Source organism: Juglans regia, chromosome 3 (assembly GCF_001411555.2).
Source record: "Juglans regia cultivar Chandler chromosome 3, Walnut 2.0, whole genome shotgun sequence".
NCBI lineage: Eukaryota > Viridiplantae > Streptophyta > Magnoliopsida > Fagales > Juglandaceae > Juglans > Juglans regia.
In genome coordinates, this window is record NC_049903.1 from 11455221 (window position 1) to 11472867 (window position 17647).

The 17647-nt window shown below is 35.0% G+C and overlaps 1 protein-coding gene across 1 annotated transcript; it reads right to left on the reverse strand.

Moving 5' to 3' along the window:
- Positions 1–15357: 15357 nt before the first annotated feature.
- On the reverse strand, positions 15358–16578 carry LOC109011102 (glutaredoxin-C9-like). Its single transcript, XM_018992168.2, has 2 exons — positions 16492–16578; positions 15358–16019 (listed from the first exon to the last, which is right to left on the reverse strand). Exon 2 carries the CDS (start codon positions 16008–16010, stop codon positions 15603–15605), a length of 408 nt encoding a protein of 135 aa, XP_018847713.1. The 5' UTR covers positions 16011–16019; positions 16492–16578; the 3' UTR covers positions 15358–15602.
- Between the last annotated feature and the right edge of the window lie 1069 nt (positions 16579–17647).

Here is a 17647-nt window from a genome sequence, read left to right on the forward strand (position 1 = left end):
GGCTCAATCATGGGTGATAATAGTGGTATACGACCCTGCCACAGGTGATAATAGTGGTATATGGCCCAATCATGGGTGATAATAGTGGTATACGGCGCAACCACGGGTAATAATAGTGGTATACGGCCCCGCCACATGTGTAATGGTGGTTTATAACCCTACCACGAGGGTTAAATATGGTCTCTGTCCCGATGTGATACTCTGATAAGATATGAAGATGACGTATTAGATTATGCTATGCCAAAAGATTTTATTTTTGAATAAGAATGTTTCTGAGAGTTTTGCTTTGATACTTTTGATAATATGTTTTGATTTTGCATTCTGAAAGTAAATATTCTGATTTTGCATTCTGAAAATAAATATTTTGTTCTGCATTCTGAATTTCATAAATGTTAATATTTACATACTAGTATATATAATCTGCTTACTGAGTTCTTGATAACTCACTTTTATCTTCACAATATTTTTAAATAATGTTGATGATTCAGCTGGAAATCAAGAGAAGGAAGTTTGAGAAAGATTACCTGATCGTATAGAAATAAGTGTCAAAAGGTACAACTAGTTATTGGAGGGTCTTATTCAATAGATTTATTATTTTATGTGAATTGAGTATTTTAAGACGTGGACATTTTTGAAGTCTTTATGGAGGCTTTTAGTTTTTTTTGTTGTTGAGGTTTTCTTTGGTGTCATTGTGGAGGAACATAAATGTTTGATTGAAACAATTAGATTTATATTTTATGGAGTATTTGGAGTATATATAATTGTGTTATGAAGATAATCTCAAGTGACAGGAGCTAACTCTCTGGTCCTCCATGAATGGAAATGTTAACTTGTACCTATTGACTTAGGGAACATGCATCATCAAAGAACGTTCTTTTATTATCTCAAATCCCAAAGCACGAGCACAATTCAACCTATACATTATGCAGGCTTCAGATCCTCATTCTCCATTTTCTCTCAATCTGCAGAAGTGTCATATGAATTATTGAGAACATTATCACAAGGAATACATCATTCCAAAATAAATAACAAGCACTAAAAATTAAGTTTGCTATCAACCCAAAATGCAACAAAAACCAGGTTCATAAAAAGACATTACAAAACTCTATATGTTCCCAAAGTAAATTGAAATTCTATTGAAGAGATTTTTTTCCTGACACTTTCTATTGAAATCTCGTGTGCTCACTTCTTCCTACAACCATTATTCCTGGGCGTGCATCAGTTTCTTCAAAAGTGAGTGCGTACACATGTGGAGGAGCCATCTTCTTTTGACCGCTCACTAGGGCAGAAGTATTTCCTTGAACTGACCGAAATTATGCCATTTCTTGCCACATTTGAACATACTCCTGTCCCAGCTCTAGAATCACCACTATGACTTTTTTCACACTTGGCACATCCTTTATCTTGATCACTCGGAAAAATTTTCTTTTGTACCACCTCCGTCCTTGTGTCCTTAGTCGGTTTATTTCTCTTCCATTGGCTTTGATTCTTACTACGATTGATTTCATGCGGTGCTACCTTTTTTTGGGGGGGAATTAAAAATATCAGCCCTCCTTTCAAGGCTTCCCTCAACGCTAGATGCCTTATCCACTAACTCGGAATAAAATTGGTATCTGAAAATGCTCATAAAACATTTCCTTAAAGCGATTCCATGTGATTGGAGTTTGCTCTAGTTCTTCTATAACTGGATCAGTCTTTCCTCATATGTTGGGGGTTACAAACGGTTAAATTGTTCTATAGTGTATCCTTCATTCGCTACATGTACATACTGAATTACAGAGTTACATTCCATTTCTTCCATAACTAGTTTTGCTACTTCTCATATTACGGCGGAACCATTGGAAGTTGGTCCAGCCAAAGTCTCCTCATTGTTTGGATCTTTCAAATTGAAGGAATTATTATGAGAAGCCATCCTAAAAATAAAAGTAAATGTTCAAAACTAAAATAACTAAGCAGACAAAATTAACTAAACAATCATCAGTACTAATCAATAAGCCTCTTACTCTACCTAGTCTTACCCAAATTTAGAACTCGATGAGATCATTGAGTATGCATAACCTATAAAACCTTTACTTTGATACCAAACTGTCACGCCCCAATTTTTCTAAATTTTGGGAATTGAGTTTAAACCGTCTAACCAACTCAAATTGTTCTCTCATAAAAACCCAAATAAATCTTTAACTATACGAAATATAACACTTATTCCATAGCTCTCCATCCAACCCTCACACGTGTCCTCTATGCCTCCTTATTGGCATGCACCTATGTAATATTTGTAAAATAAGAATCTTATAGGTGGAAGGTAAGTCCACGATTCGGTATGTAGGATTGATTAAGCTGGATGTAACATATGAGTCTCACTTATAGATAAAAATAAACTGATAATAAACACAATACCTGAAATCATGATCCTAACGCAAAATAAAAGTCTTATACCACTAAAAGAAGCACTTCAAAAAAAAAAAAAGAACCTTCACATAGGGAACTACTCATTCCCATAAACTTCTCTCCATTTGGGATCTACACCTTCTCAATGTCCTTAGTATTGTAGTCCTTCCCCTTTACCTCTCTGTTTAGGGTCTATAGTTTCTCAAGATCCTTTAGTGTAGTTATCCTCCCTATATATTTTTCATTGAGTGGATCTACACTTTCTCAAAGCCGATCGGTGTAGTTATCCTCCTAAACATATATAATATAGTAATGGTACCGTACTATACTAAAACTCATATATCATATTACGAAACCATACCATAACTCACATGGAATGTTTTTAAAAAAAAAAATTATCTATTAATATGCCACAAAAACTTATGTAAAAATATGTGCTATGAAATTATTATTTTTCTTTAGGCTCAAGTCACACATTTCATGATATATTACTTGGCCTTTAAGATGTTCTAACATTTATTATATAATGCATAAGTAAATTTTCTAAGTAATAACATTTCATAACATGTTTAATAAAATATATATATATATATACACATATATAAAGCTCAGAAACTTTTAATAAAATACCAGATTAATTAAACCCACTTACCTAGATGCATGAATTACTAGTTGATAATGGCACTCATAACCTAAATAAAAGATCAATACATTTTATGAGATCAAGGCATGCCTACCTTTTGCAAAACAAAAATTAGAATCCAACACCCTTTTACAACACTATACTTGGAATTTTTAGGACCCCTAGGCTTCATATAATACTCTTTACAACAAGCTAATTTGTGCCCATACTCCTCCAAAATTAGTGATCTAAAGTAACTAGTACTACAGGCTTTCCAACTTACTAACATATGTCCAACCATATTCAATCCAACAACAAAATAGGAAGTTATCTAAAGTTAATTCCCTCTAATACAATCAGATTATAATTACCCCTGCCAAACAACTGTTAATTACCTCAACTGGTACCAAAGTGCTACTACAAACCTCTAATTATTTCCCTTGCAATGCTTAGAACTAAAAGACTACTTTGTGTCTCAACAAAAACTTATTGCCATGAAAAGATTAACAATTTTTTTTTTCTCATAGAGATTATGCTAAGTTGATTGGGTACTAAAAAAAAATGATTATAGAGACTCTTTATATTCACGACAAGAACTAGTCGATACAACAAGAAAGATTATAAACCAGTGGTGAATGGAGAAATCAAGCCATAATATCTTGCAAAATGACACTTATCTTCACAAATCCTTACAGGTAGATAGTTATAGCTTCCATAATACGACATTCTCATACATAAGAAATGTCTAACTCCTTCAGTAATATTTGAACTAATTCTCGGCTAGAAAAACAAGATCGTAGGCTAAATTGCATTGAAGGTGATACTTAAATCAACTCATTTAGAAAAGTTTGAAAGAAGTTAAAGACAGACTCTGGAAACTAGAAGAATAATGTATGTAATCATTTTTCTTTCTTATCCGATCCTTGGATAAAGTTTCAGTTGCTTGCTAAATACATGGCTATAAAACAAACATGTGAATTTTATATCTTCAAACTAAACATACACCAAGACCTCAATCACATCTATAAGAATTGAATACAACCCAGTTTTAGATTTGTACAAACCGAAACATATATCTTGTCCTGTGCTCAGTCAAACCACAAAAGAGATACCCATTCCACACTACACGTCCAGAATTATAAACACTTCATACTCTGAAAAATCACATAGAAAACTACTTAAATCTTGGAAATGGAAAATAACTAAAGAGAGAGCTTACCAAATGTGAGAGAGAGAGAGAGAGAGAGAGAGAGAGAGAGAGAGATTCCAACAAAGAACACGAAATGAGAAGAGAGAAACTTGTTTGTCTTGTGGGCTTCGATTCCTGCTTATTTATAGGAGGAAAAACCACTTCGTTCTGATTGAATATTCGGCATGCCTGGAGCTATTTCATGCATTATAGTCGGCAGTATTAACACCACAGTGATTAATTCAATACTGAAAAATAATCCTTGAGCTCCTCGTAGCATTTGAGAAAGAGAGAGATGGACATTTTCGGCTGAAGAAGAAAAGTTGCAAAGAAGGAAGGTGAGGAAGAAAGGGGAAAAGAGAGGAAATGGCGTGGAGCTAGGGTAAGGCCTCATTTGGAAGTTGGATTGAACTAAGATCAATTCAATTTAGTCTAATTTTAAGCTGAATCTAATATCCAAACCCCTAACTCTCAAATCACTAAATTCAACTCAACTTGAAACCTCTTTACACCTGAGACCCACAACATTTTTCAACTCAACACCTCTTCACACGCGGGACCCATAAAATTTTTTAACTTCTCATAAATACATATAAACTCATCTTAACATCTAAACATATCTAAACTCATCTTTGGAGGACCCCACAAAACTCACTCTACCATCTCAACTTACTAGTATTCATAAAGAATTCAACTCATCTTAACTCAGCTCAACATCCAAACTGAGCCTAAGAGTTTAGTGAAACGATGTGTTTCACTCTTTATTTAAAAAAAAAAAAACTAAAAGAATTTAGCTGAGTTCATGGGATGGATAAAACCTTTTGGGGTAGATTTACTTGGGTTGTCATAGTGATGGCTTGGTTTTATTGAGAAATTGTCATAGTTTTCTTGTATATTTTCATACAGGAATGAAACTTGGTAAACAATGTTTAAGAATTATATTTTTGGATTTAGTATCGAAGTCTTTGATTTCGATAAACCATGGAAACTTGGGTGCATGGGTAAAACAAGAAGAAAGGGGGATAGTGTTGAAATAGTGAAAATTTCAAAGTGATCTACTTGACGTAGGTTGTTTAGAACGAGTTCATGATCTCAGGAGAAAAACATGATTAAGTAATAATAGATAAAGTTATATATATATATATATATATATATATATAGGTGGTGCACTTTTAATAAATTACATTAATTACATTAATCATGTATGTAATTTCATTATTATTTTTCAATTAGCTCCATGTTTGTGTAGTAAAATTGGTGTTACAACAGTATCACCGTATAAGTATTAATTGAGATATTAAGTTTCTAAGATATTAGCTTTTAATAAATTGTACGCACGTTTTACTTAGGTCTTAATTAGTGATATAAGTAGGAATATTGGGGCAATTTGACAAATCAAGGTAAGTGGGTTTAATTATTCTAATATTTTATTAATAGTTTCTGGGCACTCTATTTTATTAAGCATGTATGAAATGTTATTGCTTAGAAAATTTATTTATTTTGCATAATAAATGTTATAACATCTCAAAGAAAATAATGGTTTCATAACATGAACTTTTACATAAGTTGTCATCGCATATTAATAGATTATTTTTGAAATTTCAATTTCATGTGAATTATGGTATTGTTACTTGATATGATATATATGAGTTTTAGTATAGTACGCGGGTACCATTACTGTATCATATTGGGGAGGATAATTAAACTGAAGGACATTGAGAATGTGTAGATCTCAATTAAACAAGAGTTTATGGGAATGATAGCTACTGAAGGACATTAGAAAGTGTATATCTCTGTCAGAGAAGTTTCAAGAAGTGCTTCTTTACATGGTACAAGATTTTTAATTTACGTTAATATCATGATTTCAGTTACACCCAACGTAATCAATCTCACTTACCAAGCCATGGACTTACCACGTGTCCACCTACAAAATCTCTTATTTTACAGATATTAAAGAGGAGCATGCCAATAAGAAAGCTTATTGTTTTAATGGGAGGGTTAGAATGAGAGTTATGAAATAAGTGTCATCTACAGTACTATAGTTAGAGTTTTTATTTCGAATTTTTTGAAAGAATAATTTGAGTTGATTTGACGGTTTGAACTCAATTTATTATATATGGGGATTTTTAATTCATTTTCTCTTTTCATTATTTAAGTTACTATTGTGTGTGAAACCCAACTCATGTAAAACCCATAATCAGATTTCCACTTATTATTGTTGATTGCGTGGTAGTAATGAGGGCATGGCCCATGTGACAAGCCCAGATGAGGAAGGAAATTCAAGCCTAGCCCAACCCTTAAAATGACTATTTGTTGGTCATGGGTGAAAACGCCTAAAATTCTTTTCTCCTCCCTCATTTCCCTCCAGCGCCGCACCCCTCAAGTTGTTTCTCTTTGTTCTCTAACCCAATGCGCCGCTGCAGGTCAAGCCCACACCTTGGTTGCTAATGACGTCACTTGAAGTCACAAGCAAGTCCCCTCTGTATCTCTCTCTCTTCTTATCACCATCAACCACCTTCTCTCTCGGTCATTTCTCTCTCCTTTGTGTTTTGCTTCTAGTTGTCAGGCTTGGCTCCACGATATTCGTCTTGGTTCTTGTTGTGCCATCCCCCACAGCTCTAACGTCGCACCAAGAAACTCTGTTGCATCAACGTGCATTGTCGCCTCTCTTTTACAGATCCCTCTCTTTCAATCGTACCTTCTCCCTCTCTATGATTGCCAACCTTGGCTACCAACCTTGTGGTGTCGTCACCTCCCTCTCCCAGTTGTCGATGATGAGAAGCCCTCTACCACCCTCAAATCTCTCAATCTTTGTTTAAGAACCTTCCATCTAGAGTTCGGCGTTGGTGCACTGCCATCAGGAGCTCTCTAGAGGCCGTTTGACCACCCCCACACTTTTTCCCCTTCACTCGGTCTCTTCCCCCTAGATCTGCCAAAAACCCGTGCCTAGAGCTCTCTCTCTCTCTCTCTCTCATACAGCATTGCACTACTGCCAATCATTGTTAAGCACTGCAAGTTCCCCCTTCCCCACCCTCTATTTTCATAAGGATTGCCATCCACTACTTTTCCAAACGTAGATTCTCATGTTTTGCCCAAATCAACCACTGTTCACCGTGCTCCACCGCCCACCCCCACCCTCCTTTTCATCAGTCTGATCACCCTTAATTTCTTTCCTAACTGTGGGTCCCCACTAATCAGCCCAGATTTGCCTCCGTCACCCTGTGCCGCCGCGCCGCCACATAATGCGCATGCACACTCGCTGGACCCCTTAGACAATGCGCTTGATCATCTAGAGATTTCCATTCTGCATTGTAAGTAAATTCTCGTACTGACTCGTGAAATACTAACATGGAAAAATCATTAACTTGTATGTTGTTGCAGTCTAGTTGTGAATGGAAAAGTGGCCGGGAGCCTCGTGGAGCGTTAGGGAAAAATATTGTAGTTGGTAATGTAAATATTGGCCGAGGGCCGAGTGAAGTGTTGGGAATCGTGTGTAGTTGTGATTTGGGAATCAATGAAACTGTGTTGCTCTATCATTGTTTGTTCTACCTATTGCCATGTCATCCAATAAATGTTTGTCATGCATTTGCATTTTAATTGTTATTGTTTATCATGATTTTAGTAATTGTGCTATACCCTGTGTTTATGCTATAAAATTTTGAAAACTGCAGTTTTGGTGTTATGACTAAAAAGAAGGTCTTAGTTGGTACGTGAGTATCATGACCCCAAGTCAAGATGGAGGATTATCTAGGTGGAGCTCCTTTGGCACTCGAGAATGTATAAAACTGAGTGACGTCCCCCAGGTTGTCACCGAGCGACAATGGGCTCGGACGAGATGATAATGCTCTAGTGCCAACTCTGTGGCCTCTCTGCTGGCAACAATGGACTCGGACGAGATGGTAACACTCTAGTGCCAACGGGCTCGATAGAGTTGGGCATCGCTCATTATGAAGTCACATGCACGATCGTTACTCGTGGTATGGCGAAGAGAGCTAGAGTGTGCAGATGGTCCATAGGGGAGACCATGGTGCATGCGTAACAAAATAGATATTTTAACGAATTGGAAATGTGATTTTTGGCTTGAGTGGTTTCTCCATGAAATTTCTTGGAAATATATATATACACACAAATGAGTTTGGATAACTCTCAAATCTCTATTCATGTATTTAGTGTGATTGTATGATTTTTCGTGTTAGTATTCTTGGTCGTTAATCTCTGATTTTACTTGTTAAGATTGCGAAATTTTACTGTGTGGTGTTCCCATAGAGGTTCCATTTCACAGGATCGTAGACTTTGTTGTAGATCAGGACATATATGAGTATGGTGGATTGACCCCACCTCAGGAGTGACGACTTGGAAAATTTTTTTCTTTTGAAGTCTGATTGGACTTTATGTTATTTATCTAGTCGGATGACTGTATTAACTATATGGAGGATTTTTTTGTTGGAATTGTATTTAATTTTCTGGTACGTTAGCTTTTGGACTTCCTTTTTATTTTCGTTGCGTTTATAACATTACACATTTATTGCATGTGTGCAAACAGTTGCAAAATGCGTTGGGGGAGTGTGACCCGATTGGCCAGCACCCCGGCGTCGCAACTCTTGCCAAATCACGCGTGGAGGTCGAGGAAGCCACATTGTGACGTTAATAAGTTCACCTCCAATATTTAGAAAAATTGGGACGTGATTCATGCACTCTACATGTTCATTTATCTCTTTCTTACTTGAGATCACGTTGATGATCTTGATTCCTGGATGAGGTCCTCTTTCATTTGAGTTCAATCATTCCGACGTCAAGATCAAGACAGACGAGAATGCATGGCATGACGACAATGGATCAGAAGTGTTGATCTCTAGTTTGACGTTTTATATATAGAGGGTGAAATTGAATCAACCTACAAATTATTAAGAAAGTTTTTATAACGAAAAGGGCTCAATTAAATAATTATATGCTAGCTAGCACATGATGCAAGGAAAGAAAAGAAAAGAATCGAAAAATGATCGGATTTCACGCGTAAATTAATTAAGACGTCGCAAGGAAGGGCGGCATGCATGCTGCAGTACGGGTGTATATGAATGTGTGTGTGTATATACATACATACATATGTGTGTGTGTGGTCCAATAATCTAGGGACTGCATGGCTAACTATTGTGTGTGTGTGTGTGGTCCAATATAATAATCTAGGGACTGCATGGCTAAATACTATTATATTTATATATAATATGCGCCGGCAAGTACAATGCAAGTGTATAAAAAGCCGCGCGAAGATAGATAGATATAGGAGTACATTAATTAATTCATAACCAAGGTAAGACAAAATTTAAGTAGTGCTTGAAACATTTATACATGAACACCAACATGCATTTGATTCTCCAGTACATTGGCGCTGTCGCTCAATTATGAGGTGTGTGGGCGGACTTGATAATTTCGACCATGCATGCACTCGGGAATCAGGATCACTAAATGACTTTTTCTTTTTGTACGTTCTCAATATATGCTTATATAAATCTAACATTAATCATGCATGTTCTTAATTAATTATATCGATAGAATAATATTAGTGTGTATATTATATAAATACACACACACACACACTCAACTTCATGCAACTTTCGATTGAATGTCATGAGCATGCAGGAATTTAATTTAGATATAATTTTCATTACAATTTTGAACTAATTTAATTTGCAGCGGTACTAAGAGAGAAAACATATGATCATATAGGCAATAATGCAAGATAAAAAAAAAAAAAAAAATTCTCTCTAGCTCTAGTCATCATTAATATAATTCATGTGTTTCTGAAATAGAAAATCTTGAAGATCTTAATTATTTAGAAACTCATGATCATGATTATGACACTCATATTTTGAGAATGGTTTCTCTAAGGTGGTATTAGCTTCATGGTTTTAATAACATTTCTTGTCTCTAATCATGATTACTACTCTCCTAGTGGCTCGGCTAGGTATCACTCGATCCCTTATTGCATGCACTATTCCTCTCCACTAATTAATAAGAGCGATATGTTAGAAGAGAAATGTTTTAATTACAAAAAGATTTTACAAAAATAAATCTATAAACTGACGTAATTTGATGTAGTATGCTGTATTATAAAATTATTTTTATCGTAAAATTAATCTAATTTTTCATATGAAGTAATGTCAATTTATGAGTTTATTTTTGTGTGATCTTTTTTTAATTATAACACTACAAGAAATCAGATCTTTTCCAGGGCTCAAAATCATCGCAATTACACTAAAAATTCACTACAATTGATTAATTGCGGCGATTTTTAATCGCTACAAGTGTTATAACACTTCTGATTATAGAATGTCAGGAAGGTTTATGAAGTTTCTATCTTTACAAAACAATTTGAGAAGGGGTATATCAGCTTCCTAGTAGTGCCTATTAATTAAAGTCATAATGTTTGTAGTACTATTTATTACATGAGCTATGCTTCTTTATAATATATATTTTTAAGTTTGCAAAACTTTGGGTTTAACGCGCGCGCAGCTAGAACATGATGACAAACATGCATGGTCTTAAGCAAAAGATAAAAAAAAAATATATTGTTCAAAGTTTATCTGCATATATAACTCTTTTAAAACATAGAGTAAATGATTAATTTAAACGAATTAATAAATTTTATTTTGAATTTAATTATCCGAAACTAACCGCTATATATAATTTATGATCAGATACAATTAATTAAGGACGAAGTTTTCCTCAAAACCAGTTTGGATATTGAAGTAACCTATCTAAAAATTTGGCATCTGTCCCTTGAATATATGGTAAATACATACTTTTTAAATGAAGGCACACGTGACAATTTTTCTAACTTGAACTTTAAAAAAATGTGTTGTCATATGCTTAGTATATAGATCTTATCATTTCCATATAATATAGATGGATTGGAGGAATCTTTCCTCGCCCAGTTCAGAGAATTAAAGACTCGCGCGATTTGCGCAATATTAGTTAATACCATATACAGATGCGCTGTATTTTTGCAATTTGCATGTCCAGAGAGATGGAACCTGGGGCCAGTCCCGCTTCTGAATTTTTTAGATCACTACAAGATAAAAAAACAAAAAAAAGAGCATGTGTGACAGATTAATTACGATAAAAATAAATTTATTTTGATAGAAAATAACTAGTCACAAATAAGTAATTTTCTTGTAACAAATATATTTTATATATGTTGCTTTACTTCATATATAGTTTTCATATTATATATATATATATATATATATATATATATATATATCTGCCCAAAAATTAAGCTTACCCCTAAAAATTTAGGCTTTGAACCTCAAACTCACTTGAATCCGTTTGCTAGCTTCTATAATACACAACTCATGATCTAAATAATTGAAATGTTGATCAGGGCGTGGGGGGGTACCTCGTACATACGCAGTAATGTTGAGTACTTACACTTATTTCTATTTGGGTGTCCTTAAATTCACGTGATGTTTATTTCCTGCTTTTCTTTCAATTCACTCATTGATAGATCATAACGGTCTTTAAATTATTGATTTTTTTAAAAAATTAAAAAAAAAAAAAAAAAAAAACATCATTTCTTTTAATTCACAAAACTTCGTGGAACTCGATGACTGTTTTATATATAGCCCAAAATATCATGTACGTTGAGTAAGAAATATTGATTCCATCCGGCCTACATGCTCAGGGCAGAGTACGTACAAATACAGTAGGTCTGATCTTGATTAAATACATTCATTAAATTGCATAACGAGATACCCGGCCTTATACGTGAAAAACATTCAATTATTTTACGTACTACTCCAGATCACATTAATGGATTGAAAAGATCAGTCAGATAGCTTGCTAGTTAAAGATTGGTCCATCGTGGGTTAATTTCAAAGTGGTCAATGCATGCAACGTACGGAATGTCAAGAAACGACGTTCCAGTAGTGCTGGGATATTGCAAACAGCGCGGCATGCAGCTAGCTTTCAATATTCAAGAATCACACAAATTCTACTCGTAGAAATGGGAAAGAGATGGTCAAATCTCATATCTTACTTATGATCATTTCAGAATATATTTTCACATGAAATCCTTCAAATTATTGGTATGTATACATATATATCCTTGTAATGATCATTCCCTGCAAGCTGATGATCATCACCTGCATCCCTGACCTCCATCTCCCTGACAATGTGACGCTTTTTTATTCTTTATACTGCCATGAAACAAATTGGTTTACTGTTATATATATATATATATAGACTAAATCAATCTCATGCCAAACAGAAAAAATACGTACCCCACAAATCATAAGTACTTATATATAAAGAAAAGAAAAAGAAAACGATATTCAAGGCTAGCTGTTATTCAAGTTGATCATCAACGGTTGTTGAAGATTGCCAGTTTGAATTAATGAATGATCAACTAATTAATGTCGATCTGCAGGGTTGTATAGTAAATGCATGCATTTGCAGAAAGATTTATACATGAAAATCTAGCCATCAAAACGCCCGCGGGGGATCAGACTGGAGAGGATCGAGATCGACAATTCAATCGGGATTTGATTCCGTTACGAGGATGTGGGATATAATATATGCAACTGTAAGCAAAGATATATATATATATATATATATATATAATGTCCTTTTTATGCAGACTGCTGCGCAGTTCTTCTCGGCCAGCTTTTGCTTTTCTTGATCATATGATCCAGACGTGGCATTATACGACTCGCGAGGCTGATCATCAATATGCTTTTATAGACTTTAATTTTTTATTTTTTGTAAAACTGGAAAACAAATTTACAATCTCATGCAGCTAGCTAGGTTAATTATTAATCTGTATATATATATATATCTTAATATTATATATGGTGGTAATATTTATCTTTATAATATAACCCATTTTGATCACTTAGGATTGATTCTTATAATTATAATATTTAGTCAATTTCTTTCACCTACTCCTGGTTTAAATTTCCATGCAAGGCTACCCGGCCGGCCGGTAAAATTTAAGAATCAAGGAAAATAAAAAATCAAATTCACTTATATATATTTATATATATGTATGTGTATATTTTCCTGATCAAAACGGTTTTGTTATTATATATATAACTGCATGCATGTTTTTTCTGTCATTTTTTCACTGTACATGATGATGATCGATGGAAGAACAGCTAGCTAGCTTTAAACTCTGTCAACTTTTTTGATTGGTAGATAATTATATATATGCAATTATGCCATTAAAGTGAACAGTAGTATTATTATCTCACTTTATAATTATTATGCAGGATTATTGTTTCTACCGGCCAGTTAATTTCATTCAGGTCTATCGAGCGCGCAGCATATATAGCTGGTTAAACATCATGTATCCAAAACTTTCATGATCATCAATGTATCGTAAACGTGTCCTAAAAATTAATGCAAGTCCTGAATTAATTGGGAAATTATAAATGATGCAGTATATAGTAGTACTACTGCTGTCTCTTATTGATCAAACACGACGTACGTAGTACTTGTCCCGAAACAATATAAGTGAACATGGCATTATACGCATCCTAGCTAGTAGCCCCTAGATCGATCATCTTCCTCATCAGTGATGAGTCATCACTTATAAATATATAATATATATAGTACAGATGTTCATGATCAGTAAGTTAATTTGTAAAATTAAGGATCTGGGAATTACCTAAAATATATGAAGAAATATTCAAAATTAATGGTGAGCCAGCCCGACGTAATTATAACCCTATCTTTAACTTGGACGTTATTAATGTTGCTGGATCAGTAAAGTATGGAGTGTTGGATCGTGTGACCTCTAATTGATTAGAAGGTATTATCTCTGACCTACCAACCTGGCCTTGAGTGCAGATATATATACATGCATATATGTATATATAATATGCTTGGCTGATCGAATGAATATATATATATATCTAACAACCCTAGCTAGCTAAGAGCGTCGTTCATACATATAATTAATTAATTGTCTCTTTTAAAAATTTAGTTAAATCTTAGTTAACAATATCTCATTGATCTCTATTTTACATATACACATACACGTTTATTATACGTATATCCAAAATATTGTGCATATAGATATATACAGCACTGTATTTTTTCTACTTTATTTAAATACTTATTTTTATTATTCCTTTATTCTTTCTTTTCAACATTAATACTATTATCAATAACTAAAAACAAACACTAAATACGGCTGAGAGTGGTGATTGTTTTTAATTCATCCCATGCCAAGAAATATGTTTTAAAAAAAAAGAAGGGAAAATTTTCTTTTTAACTGGCATGATGCATATATATGGGAATTGATATTAAATGTGGCCGGTGAGAGGGGTACTCATTTTTCATTTTTTTAACGTACGTGATCCTTCTTCGATATATCTCGAGTCATATGCAAATAATAGAAAATTCAACGTACGTACGTACTGATAATACTAAATACGGCTAAGAGCGTACCATATATATGGTTCGATATTGTTAAAGGGATAAAATGAAATTATATCAAGGAAAATAAGCCAAGGCTTAATTAACAGATCAAGTTCGAAGCAAATTAACAACATCAACAAAAAATTGAAAAATATTTTAACTTTGTCACGTACATTTGCTATATATAACCAAATTTGGCCTCATGCAGTATCGTTTATTGTTTTATTTGTTAATTGGGGACTAGAAACAAAAGGCCATATCTTTATAAATAAAGTTGATGCCCATTGATTGTTTTATTATTTTAATTTGTATATAGTACCATTATTTGAATATTTGGCATGCATATCCTCCATATTTCATTCGGATAATCAATCTCGTCTAACCCTATCTATTATCCGCCAACTATAACTTTGCATGCTGATCTGTTACCCTGGCCTCTTTATTTCACTGCCGACACCTCAAGATCCGGCAATCTGATCCCCAAATTTGCTTCTAATGAAAATCTTTTACGACTCCCAATGGAGTTGCAGGCTCTAATTAGGAATAAAAACAAATCTAAAGTTCGGACATCATGTTTCAGTTTTCAAGGGTCGACGCATCCATGCAAGAAAATCAAAACGCAAGCTTGCCCGCGCGCGAGCGTCTCATATATAAGAAATTATTTAGATTGCCCAACTCTTGCACCTATTTTAATATAACTCTTTTATATATTTTCTTTTTTTTTTTCCCGAGTAAAGAACGAGAAGACAAAGAAACAATGCTCCGATCATTCTGTCACTCGATCCGTACCTTGTACATGAAGAACACAGGGTACGTAATATAGGTTACTAATAAGAAATAGGCAAAGACTGTCTTAGTGGTTGAGAACGTAAGATAGCAGCATAAAAGAGAAAACCAGATGAGAAAGAAGAGTTAAGATCACAAGCATGTTCCGGTCATCATTGTCAGTGAAAAACAAGAATCATATCTCGGCTATGAATTAAGTCAGAGCCAGAGAGCTCCAGCGTCCTTGAGGAGAGGCACCAGGCTGCCATTGATGTGGCAGGCCATGAGGGATTCCACGCCTCCCAAGAACTTTCCCCCGATGAAGACCGCCGGAATCGGTTGCTGGTCGTCTTGGCAGACCTCGTATAGGACGGCCTCGATTTCAGGGCCGTTGGCGTGCTGGTCGAGCTCAATGACTAGGGGCCCGACGCCGAGGCCGCGGAGAAGTTGCTTGGCCACGGTGCACATGCAACACCCGCTCATGCTGAACACCACGACCGCGTTCGACGCCGCAAGCTCTCGCACCAGCGAGTATGGGCTCATTCCCAGCTTCATGGATGCTGCTGCACCACTGTTGATGGCAATGCCGTGGACCATTTGGATTCCTGATTTCTTCGCGACCTGCATGGTTCGTCTCTGGAAAACTAGTAGAATGTTATAACTGGCTTGGATGCAGGGAAACCAAAAAAAAACCAATGCTAAATGGATAACGTCTATATATGTATGATGAGAGGTAAAGAGTAGATAGAAGAGTCCGAAGTTCGCTTAAAATTGAAATCAGAGAGAAATCAGGAGAGTGCCGAGGGAAAAAAAAAAAAAAAGTGAGAGAGAGATCAGGGAGAGAAATGATCAGGACGTTTCCTAGGCTCTGAAAGTTTGTAGGAGAACCGAAGGTGAAAAGAGCGAGTGACAATGATTTATAATGTATTTGACCAACGTTCTGATCTAGTGAACGCTGTAAGTAGGGAAGCCCAACGAAGAGAAAGCATTGCCTGCATGTAGATCAAAGGTGTCCTAGGGTTTGCCAATATGTAAATTAGCATCTAGAAAACTGTACTGTACAGATTAAAAAAACAATAAAAACTGAGATGACAGAAAAGAGTGCTACCTGAGGAAGAGGGTGAAAGGGAGGGAGCTGAGTACCCGGCAAACTCTGACGGCTTGATCTCTGCTTATTTCTTCGACTATACGGACACCCTCTATGTGTATATATACACACATACCAGAGCCCAAGGCATATATACATATATATTGCCTTGCATATATATCTTTTTGACGTGCAGATTTACGTGGAAACTTAAGATTCACATAAAACAAAATTATTTTTTAAAAATAAATTCTATTTTTAAAAATATATATATATAAAAGAGTTATGCATCTTAAAATTATATGTAACATTATTAATGAAATATATATAAAGTTGTTGAAATTTTTTTAAATTTGTATTCGGACTTTAATGCTCAAATATTTAGACAGAGGGAGGTAGATATATAGCTTAAAAAGGGTTTTAATAATTTGATTTTTTTTGTCTTGTCTTCACGCGCATATATATATATATATATATATATATATGCACCAGTCAAAGTTGAGACCGAGACACGTAATTATTCATTCTACAATCCATCAGCGATAGTCACACACAATCAACCGGGCCTCATAGAAAGGGACCCACCAAAGGTGGAATCCCAACCGTAAAAGTTCGCGTTTACTCACACAAAAACTGGGGAGAGAGAGAGAGAGATGTACGTACCGGCTAGCGTTGCTTACTATAGCACTGTGTCTGTCTTTTAACGCGTGAGATCTAGTACGGAGCTTTTTCAACGGTAAATGGTTGAACAGTTCGAAACTCCTAAACTGGCAATTTCTACAGGCCGGGAGGAGGGAGAGGATGCTTTGTTTGGGAGGAGAGGGGATCCGACAAGCCGACAAACAACTCCTGAAACGCCGTCGTTGGACTGTCAGATTATCGTTGTCGTTACCTACATCTATCCTTCTCTCGAGGACAGTGACGCCGTCGGTTTATGCCAGCTCTCTCTCTAGGAATGGGGAGGATCCGACACAAGCCACAGGCCGGTACCACCCGTTTTTACCGATTTCTTTAATTAAAAGCATAGTTTTATACAAGAGTAATACTAATTTATTCGCAAGTGCGTTCAATCGTTAAAAAATAATAAGATTTATTATTAAAAAATTAATTTTTTTATATAAATTTTATATTTATTTATTTATTTAAAATAAGTGTACAACACTTACATATTTATAAT

What these genes read in the sequence shown, in the direction of transcription:
- LOC109011102 (XM_018992168.2), bottom strand. Translation starts at nt 16,010, where the DNA reads ATGCAGGTCGCGAAGAAATCAGGAATCCAAATGGTCCACGGCATTGCC.